The 24428-nt window shown below is 46.6% G+C and overlaps 1 protein-coding gene across 10 annotated transcripts in view; it reads left to right on the top strand.

Moving 5' to 3' along the window:
• Positions 1 to 5868: 5868 nt before the first annotated feature.
• ZNF236 (zinc finger protein 236) overlaps positions 5869 to 24428 on the top strand; it is a 107063-nt gene continuing 88503 nt past the window's right edge. For 2 of the 10 annotated variants that reach the window (XM_047086349.1, XM_047086348.1), the window contains exons 1-3: positions 20236 to 20584; positions 21124 to 21266; positions 23000 to 23164. In XM_047086349.1, coding sequence (XP_046942305.1) covers positions 20488 to 20584; positions 21124 to 21266; positions 23000 to 23164 — 405 coding nt within the window. In that variant the 5' untranslated portion in view covers positions 20236 to 20487. Of the gene's footprint in view, positions 5969 to 6851; positions 7011 to 7033; positions 8141 to 13756; positions 14329 to 20235; positions 20585 to 21123; positions 21267 to 22999; positions 23165 to 24428 lie in introns of those variants that run through there. The other 8 variants (XR_006963302.1, XM_047086356.1, XM_047086352.1 and 5 more) reach the window with 7 other exon arrangements.

The following is a 24428-nucleotide window of genomic DNA, read 5'->3' as shown; positions in this document are numbered from 1 at the left end:
ATAAAATGAGTAAGAACTGAAAATATAATGTACAGCCTGGTGACTGTAGTTAATAGGTAACAATGTATTGTATATTTGAAATTTGCTAAGAGAGTAGATCTTAAAAGTCTCACTACAAGGAAAAAAATTGTAACTCTGTGTGGTGATGGATGTTAACTAGACTTACCAGAATCATTTTGCAGTATATACAATTACATATAATTACATTATACACCTGAAATGAATGTTATATGTAAATTATATCAATAAAAAAAGGAAATAAATACTACTTAGCAATAAAAAGGAATGAACTATTGATTCCTACAATACATGGGTAAATCTTAAAATAATTATTGTGAGTGAAAGAAGTTAGGCAAAAAGAATACATATCGTATGATTCCATTTATATAAAATTATGGAAAATGTGATTCAACTACAGTGACAAAAAGAACGGTAGTTGCCTGGGAATTGGGGATCAGGGAGGGGATGAGCGCATGGGGAAACAAGGAAGTGTTTGGGTGGTAGGATATGTTCACATCTTGATTGTACTGATGACTTCACATTTGTATACATGTGTCAGGTTTTATCACACTTTACTCTTTAATATGTGCAGCTCATTGTATGTCAATTATATTTCAGTAAAGCTATTAAAAATAAAATGAGGCACAATAAGAATTTAAGACATGAGCCCTTTTTGGATCCTGACTGGGAAAATAAGAAACCTTAGAAATAATTGGGAGTCTTTGAATCTGGACGGGATAGTAAATATATTAGGAGAGTATTGGTACTTTTCCTACGTATAGTAATGATATTGTTGCTCTGTAAGGAAATGCATGAATTCTTTTTTTTTTTAATTTTTTTTACATTTATTTATTTTTGATAGAGAGAGACAGAGCACAAGTGGGGGAGGGGCAGAGAGAGAAGGAGACAGAGTCGGAAGCAGGCTCCAGGCTCCGAGCTGTCAGCACAGAAACTGACACAGGGCTCGAACTCACAATCCGTGAGATCATGACCTGAGCCGAAGTCGGACACTTAACTGACTGAGCCACCCAGGCACCCCGGAAATGCATGAATTCTTAAGAGAGTCATGCTGGCACAGTTAGGGGTGAAGTGATCTGCAGGTTATTTCAAATAGCTTGGCAAAAACAAAATAACAGGAAACAAAAACCATACACCAGAAAAACGAAAGACAATAGAAAAATAAATAGATAAAGCAAGTATGGCAATAATATTAAGACTGTCGAATCTAAGTGTTCAGTATATGGGAGTTCATTATGCTATTTTCGAGCCGTTTTGCTTGTTTGATAATTTTGTCATTAAAAAGTTGGAAAAGCTTACCAAGTAGATTAGAAAAATAACCAAATTAGAAAAGATAAGAGATAATTGAATTATCAAGCTCAATGGATAGGTTTAACTGACATAGCAGAAGATAAAATTGGTCAATTGCAAAAGAAATATTAAAAAATCATCCAAGGTGGAGGACAGAGAAAAAGAGAAAATACGAAGGGAAAGCTAAGAAAAATGGAGAATAAAACGAGAAGGCCTATCATAAGTCTGGCTGGAACTCCAAGAGAAAGAGAGAGAATGGAGCTAGGGCCATCTTTGTAGAAATAATCCCTGAGAATTCCTAGTGAATCCCTGAATGTATAAATGAAAAGAATTCACACTTAGGCACACCTTAACGAACACGCAAGGCATCAATGGCTGAGAGAAGGTCATAAAAGTTTCCAGTGGTGGGGAGGGGGAGGGGAATGACGTGCAAAAGAAAGAAGACTGATAACTGACTCTCCATCAATTACAACCGAAGCTAAGCTAAAAGTGGAATATTTTCAGTGGATTGAAAGAATTGTTCAACCTAGAATTACTTAACCAGAAAGAGTATCTTCAAAGAATGAAGACAAAATAAAGACATTGTCAGGTAGACAAAAAATGTAAGAGTGCTTGTTGCTAAGCCGTGTTCACTAAGTGAAATTGTGAAGTGTGTCTATGATACCGACAGAGATAGGAGATGAAGTCTGGAGGTGTAAGGAGGAATGTAGAGGACAAAAAAGTTGGAATATATGTAAGTAATTTACACAAATGAGACAAATAAAACAATAATATCTTCTGCATTTTAGAGTAGAATTGAAACACCAAAAGACAATAGTATATGAATTAGGAGAAGACTAAAGGTGTTGATTAACATTCTACTTTCATAAGTATCATCTTGAAGTTTCTAAAGTTACCCTTAACTTTAGAATATAGAATATAATTTAGAATTATATATATATATATAACTTTAGAATAGAGAATATAATTTTCAAACTAGCAAAAGGGAAAAAGCAGAATGAGAAAAAAAAAAATGTCAGTCCAGAAAAGGCAAGAAAGTAGAGGGAAGTAAACTTAGTTGACATGGAACAAATTGAAAGCAAAAAATAAATATTTTTCATCCAGTGTTAAAAAAACAAAACAAAACAAAACAAAAAACTCAACACCAGAAGGCAAGTGCAAAAATAGTCATAGCAGTGTGTTCACAAAACAACAGAAAAACAACTTGACATAACCCAAAAGTCTGTCAACAATGGATTGAATGAATAAACTGTGGCATAGTCTTACAATGAAATGCTGTCCATCAGTGAAAATAAATGAACTCCAGCTGTATGTATCAGCACCGATTAATCTCACAAACCCAATATGAACAAAGATACAAGCCACAGAAGAACTTGGAAAAACTTTGAAAGTTGAAAAGCTGGACCAACTGACCAATAGATTAATTTAAAGCCATCTAAAAAGACGGTAAGATCATCAAGGCAAGGGGATGGTTATCAGTGTCAGGGGAGCAGATACCTGTAGGAAGAGGGCAGCCTCAGGGAGGAGCACCTAGGAGTCTTCCAGGCTGTTGGTCCTATTCTCCAGCTGTGCCTTGTGTGGTGGTTCTGGGGAGCATAGGTTTTATGTCCCTCTTTTTGTGTCTCTATAGGTATCAATTTAAAAATGAGATGGAATAAAAGAGCAGCCTTCCATGGAACCCTCTGAGACATCTAGGAATACGAGTCTAGGAAACTAACCTACATACAACCTACCAAGACTGACTCATGAAGAAATAGAAAATTTGAGCAGACCAATGAGTAAGGAGATTAAATCTAATAAAAAAAAAGTCTCCCACCAGAGGTGGGGCGCCTGGATGGCTCAGTCAGTTGAGTGTCTGACTCTTGATTTTGGCTCAGGTCATGATCTCATGGTTATGGGATTGAACCCTGCGTCTGGCTCCATGCTGGGTGTGGAATCTGCTTGGGATTCTTTCTCTCTCCCTCTGCCTCTCTCCTGCTTGCTCTCTCAAAAAATCTCCCACCAAAGAAAAGCCCAGTAACAGATGGTTTCACCAGTGAATTCTACCAAACATTAAAGAATAACACCAATCTTTCTCAAACTCTTCCAAAAAACCGGAGAGGGAATACTCTCAAACTTATTTTATGAGGCCAGGGTACCCTGATACCAAAGCCAGGTAAGGATACTACAAGAAAGCAAAACGAAACAAAACAAAACTATAGGCCAATATCCCTGATGAATATAAATGCAAAAATTTTCAGTGAAATACTAGCAAACTTAATTCGGCACATTAAAAGAATTATACACCATGATAAAATGTAATTTATCCTTGGAAAGCAATGCAAATTAATGTGATACATCACTTTAATAGGATAAAAGATTCATGTTCATGTCAATAGACACAGAAAAAGAACTTGACAAAGTTCAACATCCTTTCCTAATAAAAGCTCTCAACAAATTGGGTATGGAAAGAATGTACCTTAGCACAATAAAGGTCATATATGACAGACCCACAGCTACCCTCATACTCAAGGGTGAAATGTTCAAAGCTTTCCCTCTAAGATCAGGAATAGGACAAGGGTGTCCGCTCTCAGCAGTCGTACTCAACATTGTGCTGAAAGTCCTAGCCAGAGCAATTAGGCAAGAAAAAGAAATAAAAGACATCCAAATCACAAGAAGTCAAATCTCCTTGGTTTACAGATATGTTGTGTATGCATACGGATGGTAAGGAAAGAAACAATCGTAGGAAACTACATAGGGATACGGTGATAGGGATACAGCTGTTTTTTTATGGGTAAGTAAGAATCTTGTAACTAATCATGCCTATTTCTTGGGCTAAGACACCTGGAGTTCAACTTCTAGTCTCCTTTTATAAGTACATTGGACTTTATTAGTTTAGGCACTTACTCCCTTTGGTTTCCTACTTTCTTCCTTCATCCCAATTTCCTCATTTGTATTTTCCTGTGCTTCACATCTTCTTTGGAACAAAATAGGTATACATTTATACACATCGTCATCATCCAAATTGACTCACAAATTCTTACGATCTGCTTCCAGTCTATCTTCCCAGCCTTATACCTATGCTAGCCCTGATACACACGTTACTACTGTCCTATTTTGTCTAACCTTAGGTGTATTTCTGCTTTGATGCAACTGTGTACATGGGACGAACCAGTGAGATTTGGTTTGCACCTTGGACTTGCTGACAGGCTAGGTTCTCTTGATCAAATTACTTAACCCTTCTGAACCTCAGTATCATCTGTAAAATGGTATTTGCAGGACTGTGAAAAACACTAAAACGTTAAAAACAGCGGATCAAACGTTATTCAGTACCATTTGCCACTCATTGGCTAGCTGACGTTGGTTAGATAACTTGTCTGAGCTTGTTTCTTTTCAAATAGGATCCTCTGCTTGGTTTTCTTTGGCTCCTTGTGCCATCATGTCACCTCACTCTTTGTTGTCCCCTTAGTGTCGGAATTCTGTGGAAGCTGGTATGAACAACAACAGAAATAAAAGACCAACACCTTTGAAAGTGTACATTTTAATGCGTTACACACGACGACGGGAACATCAGTGACGTCTGGGGCGGTCTTCACCGGTCCAGCCGCCTGGGTTCTAAGTTCGGCCGTGAAGCGTGTGCCGCGGGCGGGTGTCAGAGGCCTTCCCGCGAGACCCCACAGGACGACGTGCCGGGTGTTCCCTGCCTTAAGTGACACACGTAAACGTACACGGACACGTCCGGGGCACCTGGCACGTCAAGGACCCTGGTCTTTTTCCTTCTTGTGTGTTGCTTCCACCGGGAAAGCGCTTTCTCAACACCTGTGCCAGTTCAAAGGCCACCTTTCCGATTTTCCCGACGGCTGTCCCAGCTGCGGGCTTCGGCCTGACACACTGCAATGCCCGCCCCCTCAGGCCAGACGTGGGGACGGCGGGTGACCGAGGGTGACCACAGCCCGCTCCTCTCAGACCAGGACCGAGGAGGACCACGGTCGCCCACCCCCCCTCAGGCCACTGGCACGGGGAGTGACCGCGGCCCTTCCGTTCCCCCCAGGCCGGCCATTGGGACCCAGGATGACGGAGGACGTCCACATGCCGCTCCCCTCCGACCAGGGCCGAGGGTGACCGATGGCGACCGAGAGTGACCGCGGCCCGCCCTGCCAGGCCATAGGGGCCCAAGGTGACCGAGGGTGACCGCGGCCCTCCCGCTCCCCCCAGGCCGGCCGTCGGAGGCGGCGGCCGCCAGGCGACCACGGCCCCGCAGGCCGCCCGGCCGCGCCAGGCCCGAACGGCGGAACGCGCATGCGCACGGCGCCTCTCCCCGCCCCCACCGCGCACCCGCGCCCAACGCCCCTAACGCGGCCCGCCGGGCCATGGAACCCGCCGAAGTCGGCTCGGTGCTAGCTCTCCCGTTCGCTCCCTCGGGCGCCTTCCCCCCGTGAGGCCCGCGGGCGCCCAGACAGGGCTCGGCGGCCGCCCGCCCTCCCGGGCCGCTCCGCCCGCCTCCGTCGCTCGGCCGGGCGCGCGCCGCGTCCCCGCGGCCGGTCCCCGCGCGTGCGCGCTCCGCCGAGTGTATGTGTGTGAGTGTGTGTGCGGCCGAGGGGTGGTCCGCCGCCGCCGCCGCCGACGATGCCGCGGGGCCGCCCCCCGAAGCCCAAGGAGAGCAAGGCGCGCGGCGACACCGGTAAGCGGCCTCGTCCGGGCCGGCCGCGCTGTGCCGCTCCGCGCGAATATAGTCCCCGGATGCGGCGCGGAGGGCGCCGGGAGCGGCCCGGGCCGGGGGCGGCGGGGCCGGGGGCGGCGAGCGGGGCCGGGGCCCGCCGCCGCCGCCGCGCCCGCCGCCGCGCCCGCCGCCGCCGCCGCCGCCCGAGTGCGGGCCGCAGGGCGCGGGCGGAATGATACCGGCGCGGCGCGGCGGGCCCCTCCGCCGGGCTGGGCCTACTTTCCTGGGCCGGGCGGGCGGCGGCGGCGGGGGCCGGGGGCGAGGTGCGCGCCGCCGCCGCCGCCGCCCTCCTCCCTCCCCCTCCTCCTCCTCCTCCTCCCCCGGCCGCCCTCCTCCCCCGCCGTCCTCCGCCCGCGGGGATCCGGCCTCCCCGGCCCGCCCGCCGCCCAGCCCGGCCCGGCGTCCGGGGCGGCGGGCGGCCTTCCTGAGGGAGGCGCCCTCCCCGGGCGGGTCGCGGGGACGCCGGGCCCCGCCGCCATCTCCGAGGCCGCGCGTAGCGTGGGCGGGCGGCAGGGCCCGCCCTACCCGCGGGCCTGAGGGAGCGGCGCCCCGGCCGGCCTGGCCGCCCCGGAGCGTCGAGTGCTCTCTCGCTGCGCGGCCCCGGCGGGGAGGCCCTGGGGAGGCCCTCGGGCGCGCGGCCCCGGGGGGTGGGATGGGGTGGGGGTGGGGGTGGGGAGGGTCGGACCTGGGGGACGGCCGGGTAGACCGGCCCCGGGGCCTGGAAGGCCGGGGGACCGGGAGGGCACCAGCGGGGCCCGGGGGACTGGGGGAACCGGGGGTGGGGTGGGGACCAGAGCCGGGGCGGTCGTAGAGGGGGCTGCGTGGGCGCTGGATCCGGCCGTGCGGACTTGGAACGCGCTCCCGGGGCTCGTACCTGTCGCTGGCTGGTCCCCGAGCCCGGTGGCCCAGGCTTACCCTTCCCCGGAGGAGGAGTAAACTGGGACTCACTCAAGGGCTGGTGCCAGGCGGCGCGCACACGCACTGGTTTTCAGAACGCAGCAAGGTCAGTTCTGGAAACTGCAGATCGATAGTGTTTAAGTGTGCCCTTCATCGCATTTAGGGAGAGAGGTCGAGACCAGCCAGCGGTGTAAACTTACTGACGGGACGTACCGACCAGACGCTCTTACTGGTCTCATAACCGATCAAGTTAACAGACGGGCAAATGAAGGAGACGTTGGGACAGGAGCGCGTATGAATTTGAGCAGGAACCCGCACCCCTCGCACAGCGCTTAGGGAGCTTAGTGGGACGCTGGCGGGGGAACCGTGCAGGTTTGCAGATTTGTAGTTGGGCAGTAACTGCTCAGAATCTTGATTAGTGGCTCTTGGCTTCTGGAAGGAGTTCTGAAAGACCTCACTGCCTTGGTTTTGGCCTCATTTCGTCCAGTGTTTGTACTTTTGTTAATGTGCCCTCTGCCAAAAATAACAGAAGGTGCAGTGCCTCTCAGGTGCTCTAACGAAGGCTTAGGATGGAGAATGTAAATCTGCCTTGACGGAGGGCTGGGAACCTAATCCCCCCAATCTTCCCCATCTTCCTGAATGGCATCACCGTTCGCTTGGGTTTTCAAGCCCCGAACTTAAGAACAATACTCCTTCTCTTATTCCTGAAGACGGTTCATAATGAAGTCTTGTGGCTTCTTCCTCAAAAATGTGTTTGCAGTGAGCCCCACCTCTTCTGTCGTCAGTGTCCTCGGCTCCCCAGCCCCCTTGTCTCCAGGTGGACTGGAGTCCCAGGTAGTCTGGCCCCAGCCTAGGTCCATCACCTGTCCGTGGAGGGGCTCTTTAAACGGACATCATAGGGCCACACCCTGATTAAAACTCCTCAAAGGATTTCTCTTAAAGTCAAATCTACATTCCTGCAGGATCCTAATTGATCTGGCCTTTGTCTAGGGCTCATTTCCCTCTTTCCTTGCTGTAGCGTTCAATTCTTCGTGTTCCTCTCAGATATTCTGAGAATCCGCCTCCTCTGACTCCTCCCTTAGGTCTCAGGGCGTCAGCTTCCTAAAAAAGGCCTTCCTCAAACCTGCCTGCAAATAACTTCACTTTACACCTGGTGTCTTTTTCTACCACGGTGGTTCTCAAAGTGTGGTTCGTGGACCCCTGGAGTTCCCGGAGGCGCTTTCAGGGGTCTGCAAGGTAAATCTTTTCATAGCGGCACTATTTGGTTTCTCCACTTGGTTAACGTTTGCCCTAGTGGTACAAAAACGATTAGGAGTAAAATTGCTGACGCCTTTGCGTGAATCAAGCCAGTGGTGTATTTCACTCGAAACGGCAAACTCAACCTATCAAAGTAAAATAATTTGCAGGAAAATGAAACGCAACATATCGGTTGCAACAGAGAGAATGCGGAAGCAGATAGGAGGATCCGCTTGTTTTGTCAGACATTAAAAAGATTTCTAAAAGTGAAAACTCTTCCCCGGTTTTTTTTGAGAATATACTTTTCATAAAAATATGTATTTGCATTAACATACGCTAGATGTTTGCTTTTGATTGAAGAGCTATTTTAAACAGTGCTCGGTTTGAGTAGGGCGAATAATGATGTAATCTATATAAACTTAAGGTCTTCGGAGTCCTCAGTAATATTTAAGAACGTGAAAAGATCCCCAGAATGTTTGAGGACTGTTGCTCTGTCACTCTGTTAATGATACCTCTCATTGCCTGAAATTACCTTGTTTTCTGTGTTACCGTTAGGAATTTTATTCCTAAGAAAACGTGGAAGATCGGTGGGGATTTTTGCAGGCGGGGAAATGCAGCTCAGAGAGGTGAAGGGATTTGGAAGGTTTCCCCGCCTAGTCAGCACAGTTGAGATTTGAACCTGCGTTTGACCAGACGGTGCGTTGTATTGTTCCACCTTGATAAATAGAAAGCCCTACACATGGGTTAGTTTATTTAAAACGTTTTAAAGCACTGCCTGTCGCCGTGCTAGGGGCTGGGTTGCAAAGTTCAACAGCAGAGCGGTCATCTCCTGCCTTGGCTCCTCAGGACCCTGTGTCCTGCGACGGTGGGGACTGTGCTTCGGGCGGCAGGTAACAGGCGCTGGAAGTGCGGGGTTCCCGGAGAGGATGCTGTCAGTGTGGAAACCTCAAGAGGAGGTGGGGGTAGGCCCGCTGACAAACCTTTCTGGAAGTAATTGGCTCAGGACGAGTGCAGTGGTCCACCCTTCTCCGCACTTTCCGTTTCCATCTGTTCGGGCCCCGCGGGCCGAAGCACGTGATCCTCTTTGCGGCCTGTCCTCAGGAGGTCACGGCCTGTCCTCAGGAGGTCACGGTGGCCCCACGCTGTGTCCCAATGCCTCACAGGCCTAAGGTCACTCACCTCCCTTCATCTGGTCACGCGGGGACTGTATCATCTGTCGTCACCAGAAGGGCAGGTGCGGCACAGTGAGAGAGAGGGCGACCCCATGCACACGGCTTCTGTAGAATGTCGTCACGGGTGTCTACTCGGTTATCAGTTCTTGGTGATCTCGTACTGTGCGCAGCGTATGCTCAACTTTGTGGTAGGTGTGTAAGCGTAGGAAAAGACCCGATGTACAGGGTTCCACGCCCTCTGTGGTTTCTGGCATCCGCCGGGGATCTTGCAGGACACCAGCTGCCGGGGAGGGGGACCCCGTGGTGAGTAAGCCTGGGCTCCCAGCTGAGGGGCGTGTTTGTCGAGCCCTTGCTTGGCGCCTGGCACTCTCCTGGGCGAGTAAAGCTGGGTGAGATACGAGTGCTTCCTCCTCACGCTTTAGTTTTGCTAAGCAGTAGTGACCTTGATGGAAGCCACATTTTGGGACCTTGTCTGGCCTCCGTTTGTTTTTTCCAGTGCGCTGGCACACGCTTTTTCTCCCGGGCTGTACCTGTGGTCGGACTCCTGCTCACGTTCTGTTTTCTGTCGGAGGAGTATTTGTAACGCTTCATCTCCAGAGCTGAGAGCTGAGACGGGGCTTGAGCCAAATGGATCCACAAGTCCTCTGTTGCTCAGATGATCACTTCAGGCCACTCCAGATTTTATTGCGCGTGCTCAGGGAGCTGCTGCCCCCTCCAAGGGCACTGGGCTAGCGGGAAGGGCTCAGCAGTAGGATTTTGTGTGCGAGACGGCAGGAGGTCCCGCGCCCTCAGATTTAGAGGTGAGTCCTCTGCTTCAGCGGGCGGAACTAGGTACTCCTGGCGGTAACAGTTAAGGGGAGACAGAGTCTGCTTTGAATAAGAACTTTCTGACAATATCAGGTGTCCAAGGATGAAAATATACATTTTCTTAATTTATTTTGAGACAGAGAGCATGAGCAGGGGAGGGGCAGAGAGAGAGGAAGACACAGAATCTGAAGCGGGCTCTGGGCTCTGAGCTGTCAGCACAGAGCCCGACGTGGGACTCGAACTCACGGACTGTGAGATCATGACCTGAGCTGAAGTCGGATGCCCAACCACCTGAGCCACCCAGGCGCCCCGAAAAGATTTTTTCATAAAGGAGTGCCCTTCACTCTCTGTAGTTGAACTTTTTAGGTAGGCAGAAACTTGGAGTGTTTAGTATTTTGAGGAAAGTGTATTAGGCAACACAAAATTTAAAGATTTTACTATCCTGGAAACAAGTGGTGAGTTAACATGAGTTCAAAATCTTGGTCTTTTCACAATAAAAGAAAAATATTTCATTATAAGGATGTATTTTAAAAAAAATCTTGGTCTCTGACACAAATACAGCCTGGGAAAACTGTACTACACCATAATTCTTCATTAGATAAAATCAATTCAGTGCTTTTTAAAATGATCGTTATCATATATCAGGGTCTTTATATTTTCTCTGTATACAAAGACTGTGTCTCTGTGCCCAACTGTTTTTCAAACTACTTTTAGTGTTAGAACTTTCTTACGTGAAATAATACGGCAAGGTCTCGAGGGGTGGTTTTCACCCTTGGCAAAACGTTGATGAAATTACCTGAGGAGATTTAAAAAATCCCGATGACCGGGCCTTGAGTCCAGTTACTTCCAAACCGGTGAGGTGGAACCCGGGTGATTCTGCCGTGTGGTCAAGGCTGAAAACCATTGATCTGTGGCAGGGCTGTGCAGGTTGAAAGGCATGAGACTGAGGGTTTCCGAGATGGCCCTCTAGGGTGCCGTCCCCCCAAATTCCTCTCAGCAGAGCGGAAAACTGTTGCTTTAGTGGATTAGAATAATTTACTTAACATAATAAGCAGCACCAACGGGGGTCTGAATTCTGAATACGGGAGTCAGCCACAGAGGCTAGCAGAGCAGGGGAAGGTAACAGGTGCCAGTGCTTCTGGGGGTTTCAGAGAAGTGTGGGGGTCCCGTTCTGTCCACCGGGGGCAGGCTCCTGCTCTGCTCCGTCCAGTTATCGCCGTGGCTTGTGATTTTTCAAGAGAAGCCAGACCTGTATGTTTTTGAAAGCCATGGGGCGCCTGGGTGGCGCAGTCGGTTAAGCGTCCGACTTCAGCCAGGTCACGATCTCGCGGTCCGGGAGTTCGAGCCCCGCGTCAGGCTCTGGGCTGATGGCTCGGAGCCTGGAGCCTGTTTCCGATTCTGTGTCTCCCTCTCTCTCTGCCCCTCCCCCGTTCATGCTCTGTCTCTCTCTGTCCCAAAAATAAATAAACGTTGAAAAAAAATTTTTTTTGAAAGCCTTATCGTATTCTGGTAATGATGTTAATCAAACAGAACATCTATACAGGAAGTGTGTGGATTTTAAAGTGAAGAACTTCACGTATGCAGAACATCGGCGGTATCTTAAAAGTTCCTTTTGTTCCTCCCAGTTACTACCACCTCCCTCTCCGCCCCACTGTCCTCTTCTGATACCTCAGGTTAGTTCGACTTGCTTTCAAACTAAGTTGGATTCACAGTATGTACCGTTTTGTTTCTGGCTTCATTCATTCAGTGTTTGCTTTTATGAGATCATCCCTGTTCTCATTTGTGGGTTTTATTTTTTAATGCTTTTATGTATTTATTTTGAGAGAAAGAGCAAGTGGGGGAGGGGCAGAGAGGGAGAGAGAGAATCCCCAGCGGGCTCTGCGCTGTCAGCACAGAGCCCTGCTGGGGGCTGGAGCTCATGAAACCTGAGATCTGGACCTGAGGCAAAATCAAGAGTCTTGATGTTCAACTCACTGAGCCACCCAGGCGCCCCTCCCTGCTATTGTTTGGCAGAGATAGGTTCATTCACATGGTTGTATATTATTCCGTTGTGTAACACACTGTCAGTTTGCCCTTTCTGCTCTGGGTGCTTGGATGGTTTCCACTTTGGGGCTATTACAGGTCAGCGCTGCTGTGAACTTGTATGCGCTTCTGGGTCCCAGCAGACACTGCCGAACAGTTGTCTAGTGACTGTGCTAGTTTAATCTCCTACCAGCAGCGTCCGAGAGTCCCGTCTGCGCTGTCCTTTTCGTATCTTAGCTATTCCAGTCTGTGTAGTGTTAATCTTGACTTCTAACTTGCGCTTCGGTGCTTTATGTTCATTAGCCGTTTGTTTTCTCTTGTGAGGCTCCTGTTTAAGTCTTTTCCCACTTTCCTGCTGGGTTGGATATCTTATTTATGTATTTTTAGTTAATAGACTTTGCTTTTTATAGCAGTTTCAGGCTTACGTTAAATTGAGCAGAGAGTACTTAGTTCCTCTATACTTCTTATCATCCCCCTCCCCAATCCCCCCCCCCCCAGGATTTCCCCTCTTATTCTCATCTTGTAATAGTGTTATATTTGTAACAATGGATCAGTTTTGTAGTAAAGTCCCTAGTTTACATTAGGGTTCACTGTCTCCATCGTTCTGCCTGCTCTCAAGTGGGAATCATACCATACAGAGCTTCGGACTGCCCTCTTTCACTAAGCGATATGCAATTAAGATTCCCTCACATCTCTTCATGGCTTGACAGCTCATTTCTTTTTATTGTTGAATAATATCCCATTGTCTGGATGTGCCACAGTCCGTTTATTTACATTTTGAAGGATATCTTGGTTGCTTCCGGTTTGGGGCAGTTGCGACTTGCTATAAACGTTTGTGCGCCGGGTTTTTTGTGCGGCTCGTGTGGGTAAACACTGTGCTGGATGGTGTGGGGAGACTGTGTTTCGCTCTGCAAGAGATCGCCGCCCTCTTCCAAAGTGGCTGTGCCATTGTGCATTGTCACCAGCAGAGAATGGGAGTTTCTGTTGCTCCACATCCTCGTTAGCATCTGGTATTGATTTGTTTAGACTTTAGTCCTTCTCCTAGGTGTACGGTGGTGTGTCATTGTTTGAATCCGCAGTTCCCTTCTGAGATACAGTGTAGACCATCTTTTTGTATGCTTGCTTGACATCTGTCTATTTTTGGTGAAGGGTTGTGTGTCTTTTCATTATTGACTTATAGGAGTTCTTTGTATATACCGTGGAGGAGTTCTTTTACTTTGCCCCTCACTCTTCTAAGGATATCTTTCCATGAAAGAAATTCCCGATCCTAATATTGTCTAACATCAGTTCTTTCACGTTTAGTACTTTTGGGACCTGTGTAGGGAATTTTTGACAGTCGTAAGATCATGGAGACCTTTCTTTAGGTGTTCCATCTAGATGCTTCATTGTTCTGCTTCTCACCTGTAGATTGACAATTCTTCGTCTACTATTTAAGGGCATTTGCATTGTTTTTAGCTGCCGGCTGTCATAGTAATGCTTCTGTAAGCATTTTTAAACATGTGGTTTGATTTTTTTAAGGGAGAGCACGTGTGGGAGAGGGGCAAAGGGAGAGAGAATTTTAAGCAGACTCCACACCCAGAGCAGAGCCCGGTGCGGGGCTCGATCTCAGGACCATGAGATCGTGACCTGAGCTGAAATCAGTTAGATGCTCAACTGACTGAGCCACCCACGTGCCCCTAAACATGTTTTTGGTCCACGTATGTGCAGGTTTCTGTGGGGCTATACCTGGGAGCTGAATTGCTGGGTTCAGGGTTTATGTGCGTTCAGCTTTGGTCAATGCTGCCAGATGGTTTTTGAGTGATTGTAGTGATTTTAACTCTTTCTCATGGCACATGCGATTTCCAGTTGCTTCATATTTCATCAATCCTTGTTTTCGTCTGTCTTTTTAATTCTGGCCTTCCTAGTAGATGTGCATTTTGCTTTTCTGGAGAAGTATTTTTTGTTTCCTATTTATTATAACTTGGATTTCCACAACCACCCTGTAAATTCCCTGTAAGGAAACCAGCCTCATCTTTGGAGGAAGAATTGAGCCAAGCGACGGATTATCTGGTTTGCGGAGACCTTACTGACCACTTGGCAGGACGGACACTCAGTCTCATGACTGCTAGGCCTGTTTTCATCACCATCTCTCTAATCTGTGACCGACGACCGAAACTTTAAGCTATAGATACCCGGTTTTAAAGATAGGTACGTTAAAAATAGCATGTCCTGCACATACATACGTCATTGGAAATCAGGCCAGGCTCTCGGACGGGGCCACGCAGTTTTCTGTGGCAGTCTTCATTCAGCTCTACCTGATGGTTGTCGCATGCTGACATGAACCGTACGTTCGCAGAGATGAGAAACAGCGTTGGCAGTGAATACGTCAATAAGAAGTGATTCTGTCACGTATGGAAAATTAGTTTTGTGCATCGTCTAAGGAGGTTATCCTCAGCAGTACATCTCAGATCAGTCTCAAAAAGGCCCTGTTACTTTTAGACCTTGGGCCTAGATACGTTTTAGCTAGCTGGCGGGGCTTTAGATCCTGGAGGCTTTATTTTGTTGTAATTTTAACGCACTGTAGTTTCGTTAAATTTGGATAACGTGTGGTGTCTAAATATACAGCCACCTGAGTTTAAAGTCTTTCTTTAGAAATCAAAATTTACAGGTAATAAAAGCAAATATTTGAAAGAGGACTTGATACTCCTTTTAAAAGCAGAGAAAATGTAACCTGAGTCATGAAAGGGGACCTTCACACAGGTACCTACTGACGGGCATTGAAAGTGCTCCTGGGTAAAGGTGAACTTTACCGTGGGAATATGAGCGGCCTGACCCTGTTAGGGATCATGTAATGAGTTTCTGACCAAGTATTTATCTTTAACTCTGTGCCACAGATACGTTTCATATCATGTATCATGAAACCAGTGCCAGTGTCTCTGACTCTGATTCTCATTGAAACTCCTCATGGTTCTCTCTTTTTTTTTTAATGTTTGTTTATTTTTGAGGGAGAGAGAGAGATACAGAGCATGAGTGGGGGAGGAGCAGAGAGAGAGGGAGACACAGAATCTGAAGCAGACTCCCGGCTCCAAGCTGTCAGCACAGAGCCTGATGTGGGGCTCGAACTCACCAGCCATGAGATCATGACCTAAGCTGAAGTCGGACACGCAACCGACTGAGCCACCCAGGCACCCCAAAACTCCTCATGGTTTTGACCAGTGCTTTGGCTTGACAGTCCGTTGAATCTGTTTTATACGGAAAGAACATAAGCAGTCTTGGGCTGATAACTGACAAAGTACTGTCGATAGAATCCCAGTTCATCTGCTGTTTTTACAGTAGGCATAATGTTGAAATTGGGGTCTTGTCTCAGAAATCAGGACCTTAAGAGGCAAGGAAGCCTGATTCTAGGACTTGAAAATCACTCCCTCTTCTGCCCTGGCTTATTGTGTGATTTTGACCAAGTAGCTAAGTTTCTCTGGGGTCTTTGTTTCCTTAGTTTTGCAGCAAAGGTATGGACTGTATAACTCACCTTTCCCCCAGAGTAAATTTTATCTCTTCCTTTTTAATTCTTTTTGAACAGGTAATACATTCTAATGGTTTGGACTTTTAAAAAATGGAAGTCCCTTTCCCAGCCCTCGTCCCACTCACGTAGTTGCCATTTTTACAGGTCACCAATGCTGTTATTTTTTTCTGTAGTTTCTCAAGGACATCGTGTGCACATACAAGCAAACTCACGGTAAATCTCTGCCCCACCCGTCCCTTTATTAAAGCAGTAATAGCACCGCAAACATACTGCTTTTTTCATCGATTGCGTTTTGAGGATTACCTTCATTTCCAAATGAATATTTACTTAATAGTAGATACATTTGAATAGATGATAGAGGTCAGATTCAAACAGGGCCAGAATCTTCCCTGACAGTACTCGCCTCTCTCGGTGCGGGCACTCCTGAGTTGACAGATGCTTGTTCCTTCTGAGAGGAAAGCGGGTGCTTGTGGCTGGAGCTGTTGACCGGAGCACTGGGTGTTCTGAAAGATTCTAGGGAGAAGATAATGGCTCCTGGAACAACCACATGGCTAGAGAACATGTGCGCAAAGTCAGGATGGTCGGTGGATACGCAACAAGCTGGAGAAGTACTGAGTGTAACTTAGGTCATTTTGAGGCGTGAGTCAGGCTGAAAGTGGAAATTAGATATGTTGGTCTTGGGAGCTTCAGACAACTGGGGAGAGACCGAAAGAGTCATAACTTTCATCGTATCTCCGACGACTTAGCAACTACTCGCTGGGCGCTCAGGACATGCCAGGCTTTGAGCGAGGCTTCGGAGACACCGTGATGACCTAGAAAGGCTCACGGGCCCAGACCCCCCCATGCTTGCCCTTGAACCGCTCCTGCCCGAATGCTGGCCCGTGTGGGGGAGCAGCAGGGATCCAAGAACAGGAGCAAGTAGGAAGCAGTAAGAGAAAGGAGAGAATGGTAGGGAAGTGGCCTCACCTGAAGCAGGGTGGTGGCTGTCAGACTCCCCGGGGCAGCCTCAGAAGGCAGCTGGGGTCAGGGGGCAGAGGTCACGTGGGTAGAGAGCTGGGTTCCGGGGACAGGGTGGGGTGTTGGAAGATGGGCCTATCGCAGAAGATAGGTCAATGATATTTTGGAAGGTTTTTATTCAAAAACATGAAAAGAGATACAAAGTTTAGGGGTTAGTTCAGTCTAGAAACTGAAACTGGTGTATCTCATTTTAATATTGATTATATAATTATAATTATGTAATTAGTATGCAGACTATGTAATATATAATTATAATTATATTGAGTAATAATAATTATCGATACTGATATCCGATATTTAATACTGAGAATGCCTCAGCAGGATTTATGGATAGCCCAGGTCATCAATGCACGGTGCTTGAGAATTTCAGTCCGGAGATGCAGATTTGAGGTAGGTCAGTGGAACGCTATAAATGTAATAGATTTTGGGGAACTCTCATGTGACAGACAGGCATTTTGTAGAAGACATCAACTTAGAGGGGCACCGGACTGGCTCAGGCAGAGGAGCACGGATCTCTTGATCTCTGGGTTGTGAGTTCGAGGCCCACATTGGGTGTAGGGATTACTTAAAAAGATCTTTGAAAAAAAAAAAAAGAGGGGGGGGGCCTGGGTGGCTGAGTCGGTTAAGCGTCCAACTTCAGCTCGGGTCATGATCTTGTGTCTTGTGGGTTTGAGCCCCACGTCGGGCTCTGTGCTGACAGCTCACAGCCCGGAGCCTGCTTCGGATTCTGTGTCTTCCTCTCTGCCCCTCCTCCCTTACCCTCTGTGTGTGTGTGTGTGTGTGTGTGTGTGTGTGTGTGTGTGTGTGTATGTGTGTCTCAAAAATAAATAAACATTAAAAAATGTTTAAAAAAAAAAAGAGAGATCAACTTAGCTCTTTAGATTGGACATAAGGAACAGACCTTTGCCATTAAGATTTAGCTGACTGGGCTGAGCTGCCATGCCCGGTCTGGGAAGAGGACCAATTTGTAAGAGAGCTCATCCCGTCCCAGGTCCTTACAGAGCAGGCCTGCATAAAGCTGTGGAGCAGTGTGGTTGTGGAGGGCCGTGGAGGGCCGTGGAGCGGAAGGACAGCATTAGAGGTGGCTGTGCCCCTCAGTCATTGGCAGGCTTGTCCTCGTGGTGCCAGGAGACGTTATCTGTCTCATTTCATCTGAGCGACTCTGAGGCTTTATTGTTTTGGGGCTGGTCAGTTATTATATACTCTTGAGAATCTCTGTGTGGGGTTAAATGATTCTGAAACTAGTGTTCACAATTTTTTCGAGGAAAACAAAGCTGCTCAATTTTTTTTTAAGTTTATTTTTCGGAAGGGAGGCGGAGAGGGGATCTCAAGCAGGCTCCACCTCTGTGTAGAGCCCGACACAGGGCTCGATCTCACAGACCCTGAGATCTTGACCTGAGCTGAGTTCAAGAGTCTGACTCTTAACTGACTGAGCCACCCAGACACCCCTGCTCAATTTCTGATCTTTGTACAGTCAGTGTTTGTTGAAATTTGGTGGTGAATTTGTGTCCTTGGAGTCAGGAAGGGCGGACAGTTGAAGAGAATGTGTTCGTGCCTGTGCGTGTTAGGTGACTGGGTAAACTGATCTCGGAGTGATCATCCCCTGCCTCTGGGGGCGGGGACGGGCAGAAAGGCGTACTTGAAAAATCCTGGCCTGGGTGAACTCTTAGATTTGGGCCCTGCTGGATGCAGGTGGCTCTGTGCTTACTCTGTGTGTGTGGAGTCGGGTACAGAGGACACCGACCTGATTTGGACAGCATCAGGAACGTGTGCTGCCCGAGTGTCACGTGACGTTCCTCGGGCCGCTTCTTAACAATGCAGCTGTCCCCAGGAGGGCGGACCGTTCGCGTGATCACACCTTACTTAGATCCGTGGCCCCTTAAACAATCTGGTGGCCTCAGTGGCTGTGGACATGCTACCTCTCCCCCAGCACAACGGGAAGTGCGTGGACGTGTGGGTTTCACAGGGTTTGTGGACCTCCTAAGCTCGTCCTAAGGATACATTTGTTTCATAGGCTTCTTTCTGAACAACACACGTACTCTGTGGACCGGAAATTGGACATTCGAATGAACTTGAAGAGGTGATAGGCGAAAGAGTTCTTTGTAAGGCCCGGGACGCTGTCCGGAAAGAACAGTGTGCATGATAGAGCCCACCTCGCCCTGGGAGGAAGGCTTCGTACTTTCTCAGTACAGAGAAATGACGTGTGCAAAGCCTGTGCCCCCAAAGCAGAGCGAAAGTCGAGAGATGCTGTGGATTTTAAAATTATGCTCGCTGTGGAAACTAAGACATGTTTTTCCCTTGTAGTTACACTTTGATTTGAATTATCGTTTTAAGTTTGTGTTTGAACCAAATTAATAGTGTATTATCGCTGGTGGAAGGGATGTACTGAAAACATGATTTTAGTATGTTTTGAGCTTCGTTAAGGAGGGAGGTCTTGCTTCTTAAGATAAAAATCTTCCCTGGAAAAGTCTTAATTCATAAGCAAAACAATGTGATTTTCAGGTTTGAGTGTATAGTCTCTTATCTCTTGGGTTTTATCTGTTAGTTGCAGGTAATTACATAATTACATCCTTTCTCATTTTGGGCTGTCATTAAGCAGTTTCAGCATAGACGCTATGAACATCGTTTCGTTCTACGTCCTGAAGTAGCCTTTTAGTTTTGTGTTTATGGAGGAGCTCTGTCACCTCTGTATTCAGCCATTCGGTGGAAGCAGTTGCTACTGAGTTCTTAAAACACAATTTTCAACAGATATTTTACTTGAACATTCTCAACCTCCCAAACTGTTTCTTTCCATAGTACAAACTTTTCCAAAGGGAATAATATATCAATTGATGTCCCAGCAACCATTTTTGGGGGGACCCGGGGAGTCCTAAAACATTTGTTACTAATTTACTGTAGAAATTTTGAATGCATGTCTGTGAACAGAATGTGGATATAGTTGAAGATAAATAGAATAAAAGCTATGTGCATCTTTTCTGTAGTAGACCCGTTTGTTTCTGGATGAAGTTGTGGTCTATCGAACTATGCCAGTGTTTCTAGAAACAAATCGGCTTTACCCGGGGTGCGCCGGAGGAATTCTTGAAGGTGCCACCCACTCTGTGTGCCCGGCCACCCCACCTCCTCCGTGGCCTGGCCTCTGCCCCGCCCCCCATCCGTGGCCACACTTCTCCTTCAGGGCACTTGCACCTTAGGAGAAGGACTTTTGGCCAAACTTGGAACTGTGGCTTCTTTTCTCAAGGGAGGCATTTAGAGGTCTTTTGAAAATGTGGAATGCCCATGTTTACCACGTGGACATTTGAGAAATAGAACACTTTCTGGGGCTTACTTTAACACTAGAGTCTTAAAATCAACCCTACTTTACTTCCAGATTTCTAAATTTTAATATTTTTTTTTTAATTTTTTTTTTTCAACGTTTATTTATTTTTTTTGGGACAGAGAGAGACAGAGCATGAACGGGGAAGGGGCAGAGAGAGAGGGAGACACAGAATCGGAAACAGGCTCCAGGCTCTGAGCCATCAGCCCAGAGCCCGACGCGGGGCTCGAACTCACGGACCGCGAGATCGTGACCTGGCTGAAGTCGGACGCTTAACTGACTGCGCCACCCAGGCGCCCCGAAATTTTAATATTTTTGAGTCAGATTTGATACAAAGAGTCGTACGTGCTGTTATTTCTAGCTCTTGTATCATTAACATGTATTATGTATTTGTGTCTACATTATAGTAAGACTTGGAGTTTATTTAAAGAGTTGTAGCAGTTTTGGACATCTTTATTTCCTGAAATTCTTGACGAATTTTTGTGATTATTGCATATTTTTATTAGAAAATACTCTTATGTTTGTAGCTGTTGACCTGAGTGGTGTCGAGAAGCGTGTCGTGAGGCCCAGGGCTCATCCGGAGGGAGCACTGCCGGCCTCTGTCCGTCTGACCGGTAACCATCGGGGGACGAGTTTTCTCCCCTTTGACTTCTCTTGCTCTGCGGCAGTTTTCAGAGGTGGATTGAGTGCTCCAGTTAGCTTTTCTGTCTCCACCTGAGTTTTGTTTGCTGCGTGATGGAAGAGGAACAGTGGGGGTTATTGGTGAATCCTCAAAGTGGCTTAGAGGTGAAATGCCTCTGCGATTTCAGGTGACTTTGAAACCATGTTAAGGCCAAAGGCAAGGCTAAGAGACTTGGCTTTCGTGTGTCTTTGCGTGGATATCAAGCTCAGGAGTTTAGCTTCAGGTTTCTAAAAACCCTACCACGGGGACTTAGAATTCTTTCGTGCTGTGCCTCAGGTGTCCCAGCGTTTCTCATATCTAACTTAAGAACGTGTCCGCTTAAAACATTTAAGATACCATTAATTTCTTCTAAATTCTCTCATAAATCCCTGACGTCATTTGGTTTCTAAATAATAACCAAATAACTTAGTTTTATTTATGTGATGAGAATAACAACTGGTATTTATTGTCTATACTTATGCAATTTTATAGATGGAGTTTTAACATTGAATGCGGAGAACACTAATTATGCCTATCAAGTTCCAAACTTCCATAAGTGTGAAATCTGTCTGCTATCTTTTCCAAAAGAGTCCCAGTTTCAACGCCACATGAGGGATCACGAGCGAAATGACAAGGTATGTATTCTCAAGAGGGGTGTCAGAAATGTGAGCGTTGAAACTGGAGGTATTGTGAAAATCACCACGTCAAATAAAACTTTTCCTTGTAAGTTAGATTCCTCAGTCGTGGAGCGTTTTATCTTACGTCAATAAATCTTTGACGTTTTGTGTTAAGTTGTAGTCGTTTCCTAGCCATTATATTGGTTAATGAGACGAAGGGGGGGGGGTGGTTCACCTAGGGAATCTAGGTGTTGAAGTTCTCTGTCAGCGGACAAAAGAAATAATCTCGAAACGGGACTTTCAGTAGTTCGGTTTCTGTATGCCTGAACACAACATTGGTGTATCTTGATGGGTTTTTCTCCAGCAGGGAGCGTTATCCTTAAGGTGTCTTGCATTTTATAAGAGATTCCAGATACTTTAGATCGAATTTCAGCAGGGACTAACACTATCTTAAATAGAGATTTGAATCCTTCTTTTCAGGGCCCCTTGTGGGCTAGGTTAAGGGAATTAGTGTCTTAATGGAATGATCTGCCCGATAGATAGGAAGTGGCAGTTAGAACCACCATTAAAAAGTGGTTGTTGACTTTCCTCTGGATGAGGAGAATGTAAGCCGGTGAGCCATTCGAGTTCAGATGACCAGGGAAGTCTCCTCTGGAGAACAAGAGGTGACTCACTCTGGCTTTGTCTGCAGTGCGAATATTAGAGATAACATATGACCGAGTATAGTAACGTTAGTGCTGGTACCGACTGGGACTACCCTCCCAAGCGGAAAATCTGAAAATACTGACTCTTCAGGGTCTTGATACTTCAGAAATGCCAGCGATTACTTTATCTTTCTACAAGTAAGTGGCAGAATACTTTTCATTTGGGGGAAATTTTACACTGTGAGAAGCAACTCTCTGAAAACCTAAAAACGTTGATTACTTGTTTTACTTGAAGTGGTATTGTTCAGAGCAGTAGAGTTGATCAGAAAAGAACGGAAAAATCCAACCCAGTGAGTTGAAATTTCTCCCCTTTCTTTTCTTTTCTTTTCTTTTTTTTAATGTTTGTTTGTTTGTTTATTTATTTGAGAGAGAGAGAGAACATACGAGAACGCCCAAGTGGGGGAGGGGCAGAGAGGGAGGGAGACACAGAATCCGAAGCAGGCTCCAGGCTCTGAGCTGTCAGCACAGAGCCCTACTCGGGGCTCGAACCCACAGACTGTGAGATCATGACCTGAGCTGAAGTCAGACGCTTAACCAGCTGAGCCACCCAGGCGCCCATACATATATTTTTTAAAATGTTTATTTATTTATTTTTGACAGAGAGCAAGAGAGCATGAAGGAGCACAAGTGAGGGAGGGGCAGAGACAGAGAGACAGAACCTGAAACAGGCTCCGGGCTCTGAGCTGTCAGCACAGAGCCCAACGTGGGGCTTGAACCCACAAATTGCGCTAAGTCGGATGCTCGACCGACTGAGCCACCTAGGTGCCCCACGTTTATTTTCATAGAGACTATATCCTGATGCATTTATATGCAGCATTTCTTATTCAAGATATTTTCTACATACACGTGTTGTCATCCTTATAATCTTCTGAGGAATTTTGCCAGGAGCTTTGCTGTGTCCATTTTGGATTTATTGACTTCAGGTCCAGAAGAGACTTCAGAAATTCCTTAGAAAGGTTGTAGATCGTGGTACTTGTTGATATTTGAATGACATTTATTATGGAAAGATTGTGTTTCAGTGGCTTCTTGACTTTTCTCTCCAAATAGCCACATCGATGTGACCAGTGCCCCCAAACATTTAATGTTGAATTCAACCTGACACTTCATAAATGCACCCACAATGGGGAAGACCCTACCTGTCCTGTGTGTAACAAGAAGTTCTCCAGAGTGGCTAGTCTCAAAGCGCATATTATGCTGCATGAAAAGGAAGAGGTAATTATTTTGGCCTATACTTTGTTCATGGATTTTTAAAATGCATCTAATCCTTAGGGGGATTTTAGGTGGAAGCTAGTGTAAAAAAGCCTTGCGTATAGATTTCAAGGAGATAACTATCACTAAATGTGCCTTGGCTGAATCTCTAGTTGACTGACAAAACGTTTTCTTTTTCGGCAGTACCTTAGGGCAGAGACCCTTCAATGTTTGGTATATTTCCCCTACCCACCCCCCCCTTTTTTTTTTTTATCAGAAATGAACTTTTGTAGGATTCCGCAGTGGCCAGAAGTAAATATTCTGTCTCTCAAGATGGTAGTGTCTCCTTGCTTGGCGTCTGAACCCCCTGAGGTGTGGGAATTTGGGGGACGAGAAGTTCATGATGACCCAAAGCAGGTTAAACACCACAGTCAGGGACTCTGCGAGGACCACAGGTGTGGTATTGGGAGCACTTGAGGGCCGACGGGGCTGCAGTGCTGATGAGGGAAACCCAGGCTCTCTGTCGCTGGTGAGGGGGGCGGGGGCGCTTGTGTCTGCAGTGTGTAAATGGCTGCTGCTTTGAAAATATTAACCCCCCCCATATCTCTGCTTATTATGTAAAATTAGGAACATGCAAAAAAGTAAAAAGGGGAAAATAAAAGTTTTAATTCTACTCTCCAAGGATGGTTACAGATAACTGTTTGGTATATTTTCCTCCTGAGACAGAAAAACAAATACATGATCGAAGTCGCATGCGGAAAATTTGCATCCTAAAAATTGAGTTCATACTTTCTACATAGGTTTGTCTCTTCTTTTTATATGTCTTTGCTTTTTAATACAAAATAATGTGTTTTTATCTTTTTGAAACTTACTGTATACGTAATATGTATTTACTTTGGAAAAAAGCTGGAAACTAAAGATTAAGAAGAGTAACATTATTAAAAGAACCAATAATCACAACATTTAGAGAGAATGCGTGTATAATCTTTCAGACTTTTTTTTTGCTATATGTGCTTTCCATAATAGTTTATATATATATAAGAATAGTTTAAAATTGTTTTTTAATGTTTATTCATTTTTTGAGAGACAGAGAGAGATAGATCATGAGCGGAGTAGGGCAGAGAGAGAGAGAGGGAGACACAGAATCCGAAGCAGGCTCCAGGCTCCGAGCTGTCAGCACAGAGCCCGACGTGGGCTCACAAACCATGAGATCATGACCTGAGCCGAAATCGGGTGCATAACTGACTGAACCACCTGGATGCCCCTATACTTTCTTAACATTATAAAT

This window comes from Lynx rufus, unplaced genomic scaffold (assembly GCF_022079265.1).
Source record: "Lynx rufus isolate CCGP_SWC_20201006 ecotype Redwood Valley unplaced genomic scaffold, mLynRuf1.p SCAF_20, whole genome shotgun sequence".
NCBI classification, from domain to species: domain Eukaryota; kingdom Metazoa; phylum Chordata; class Mammalia; order Carnivora; family Felidae; genus Lynx; species Lynx rufus.
Note: the sequence above shows the minus strand (reverse complement) of the source record. Positions and strands in the feature narration are given on the sequence as shown.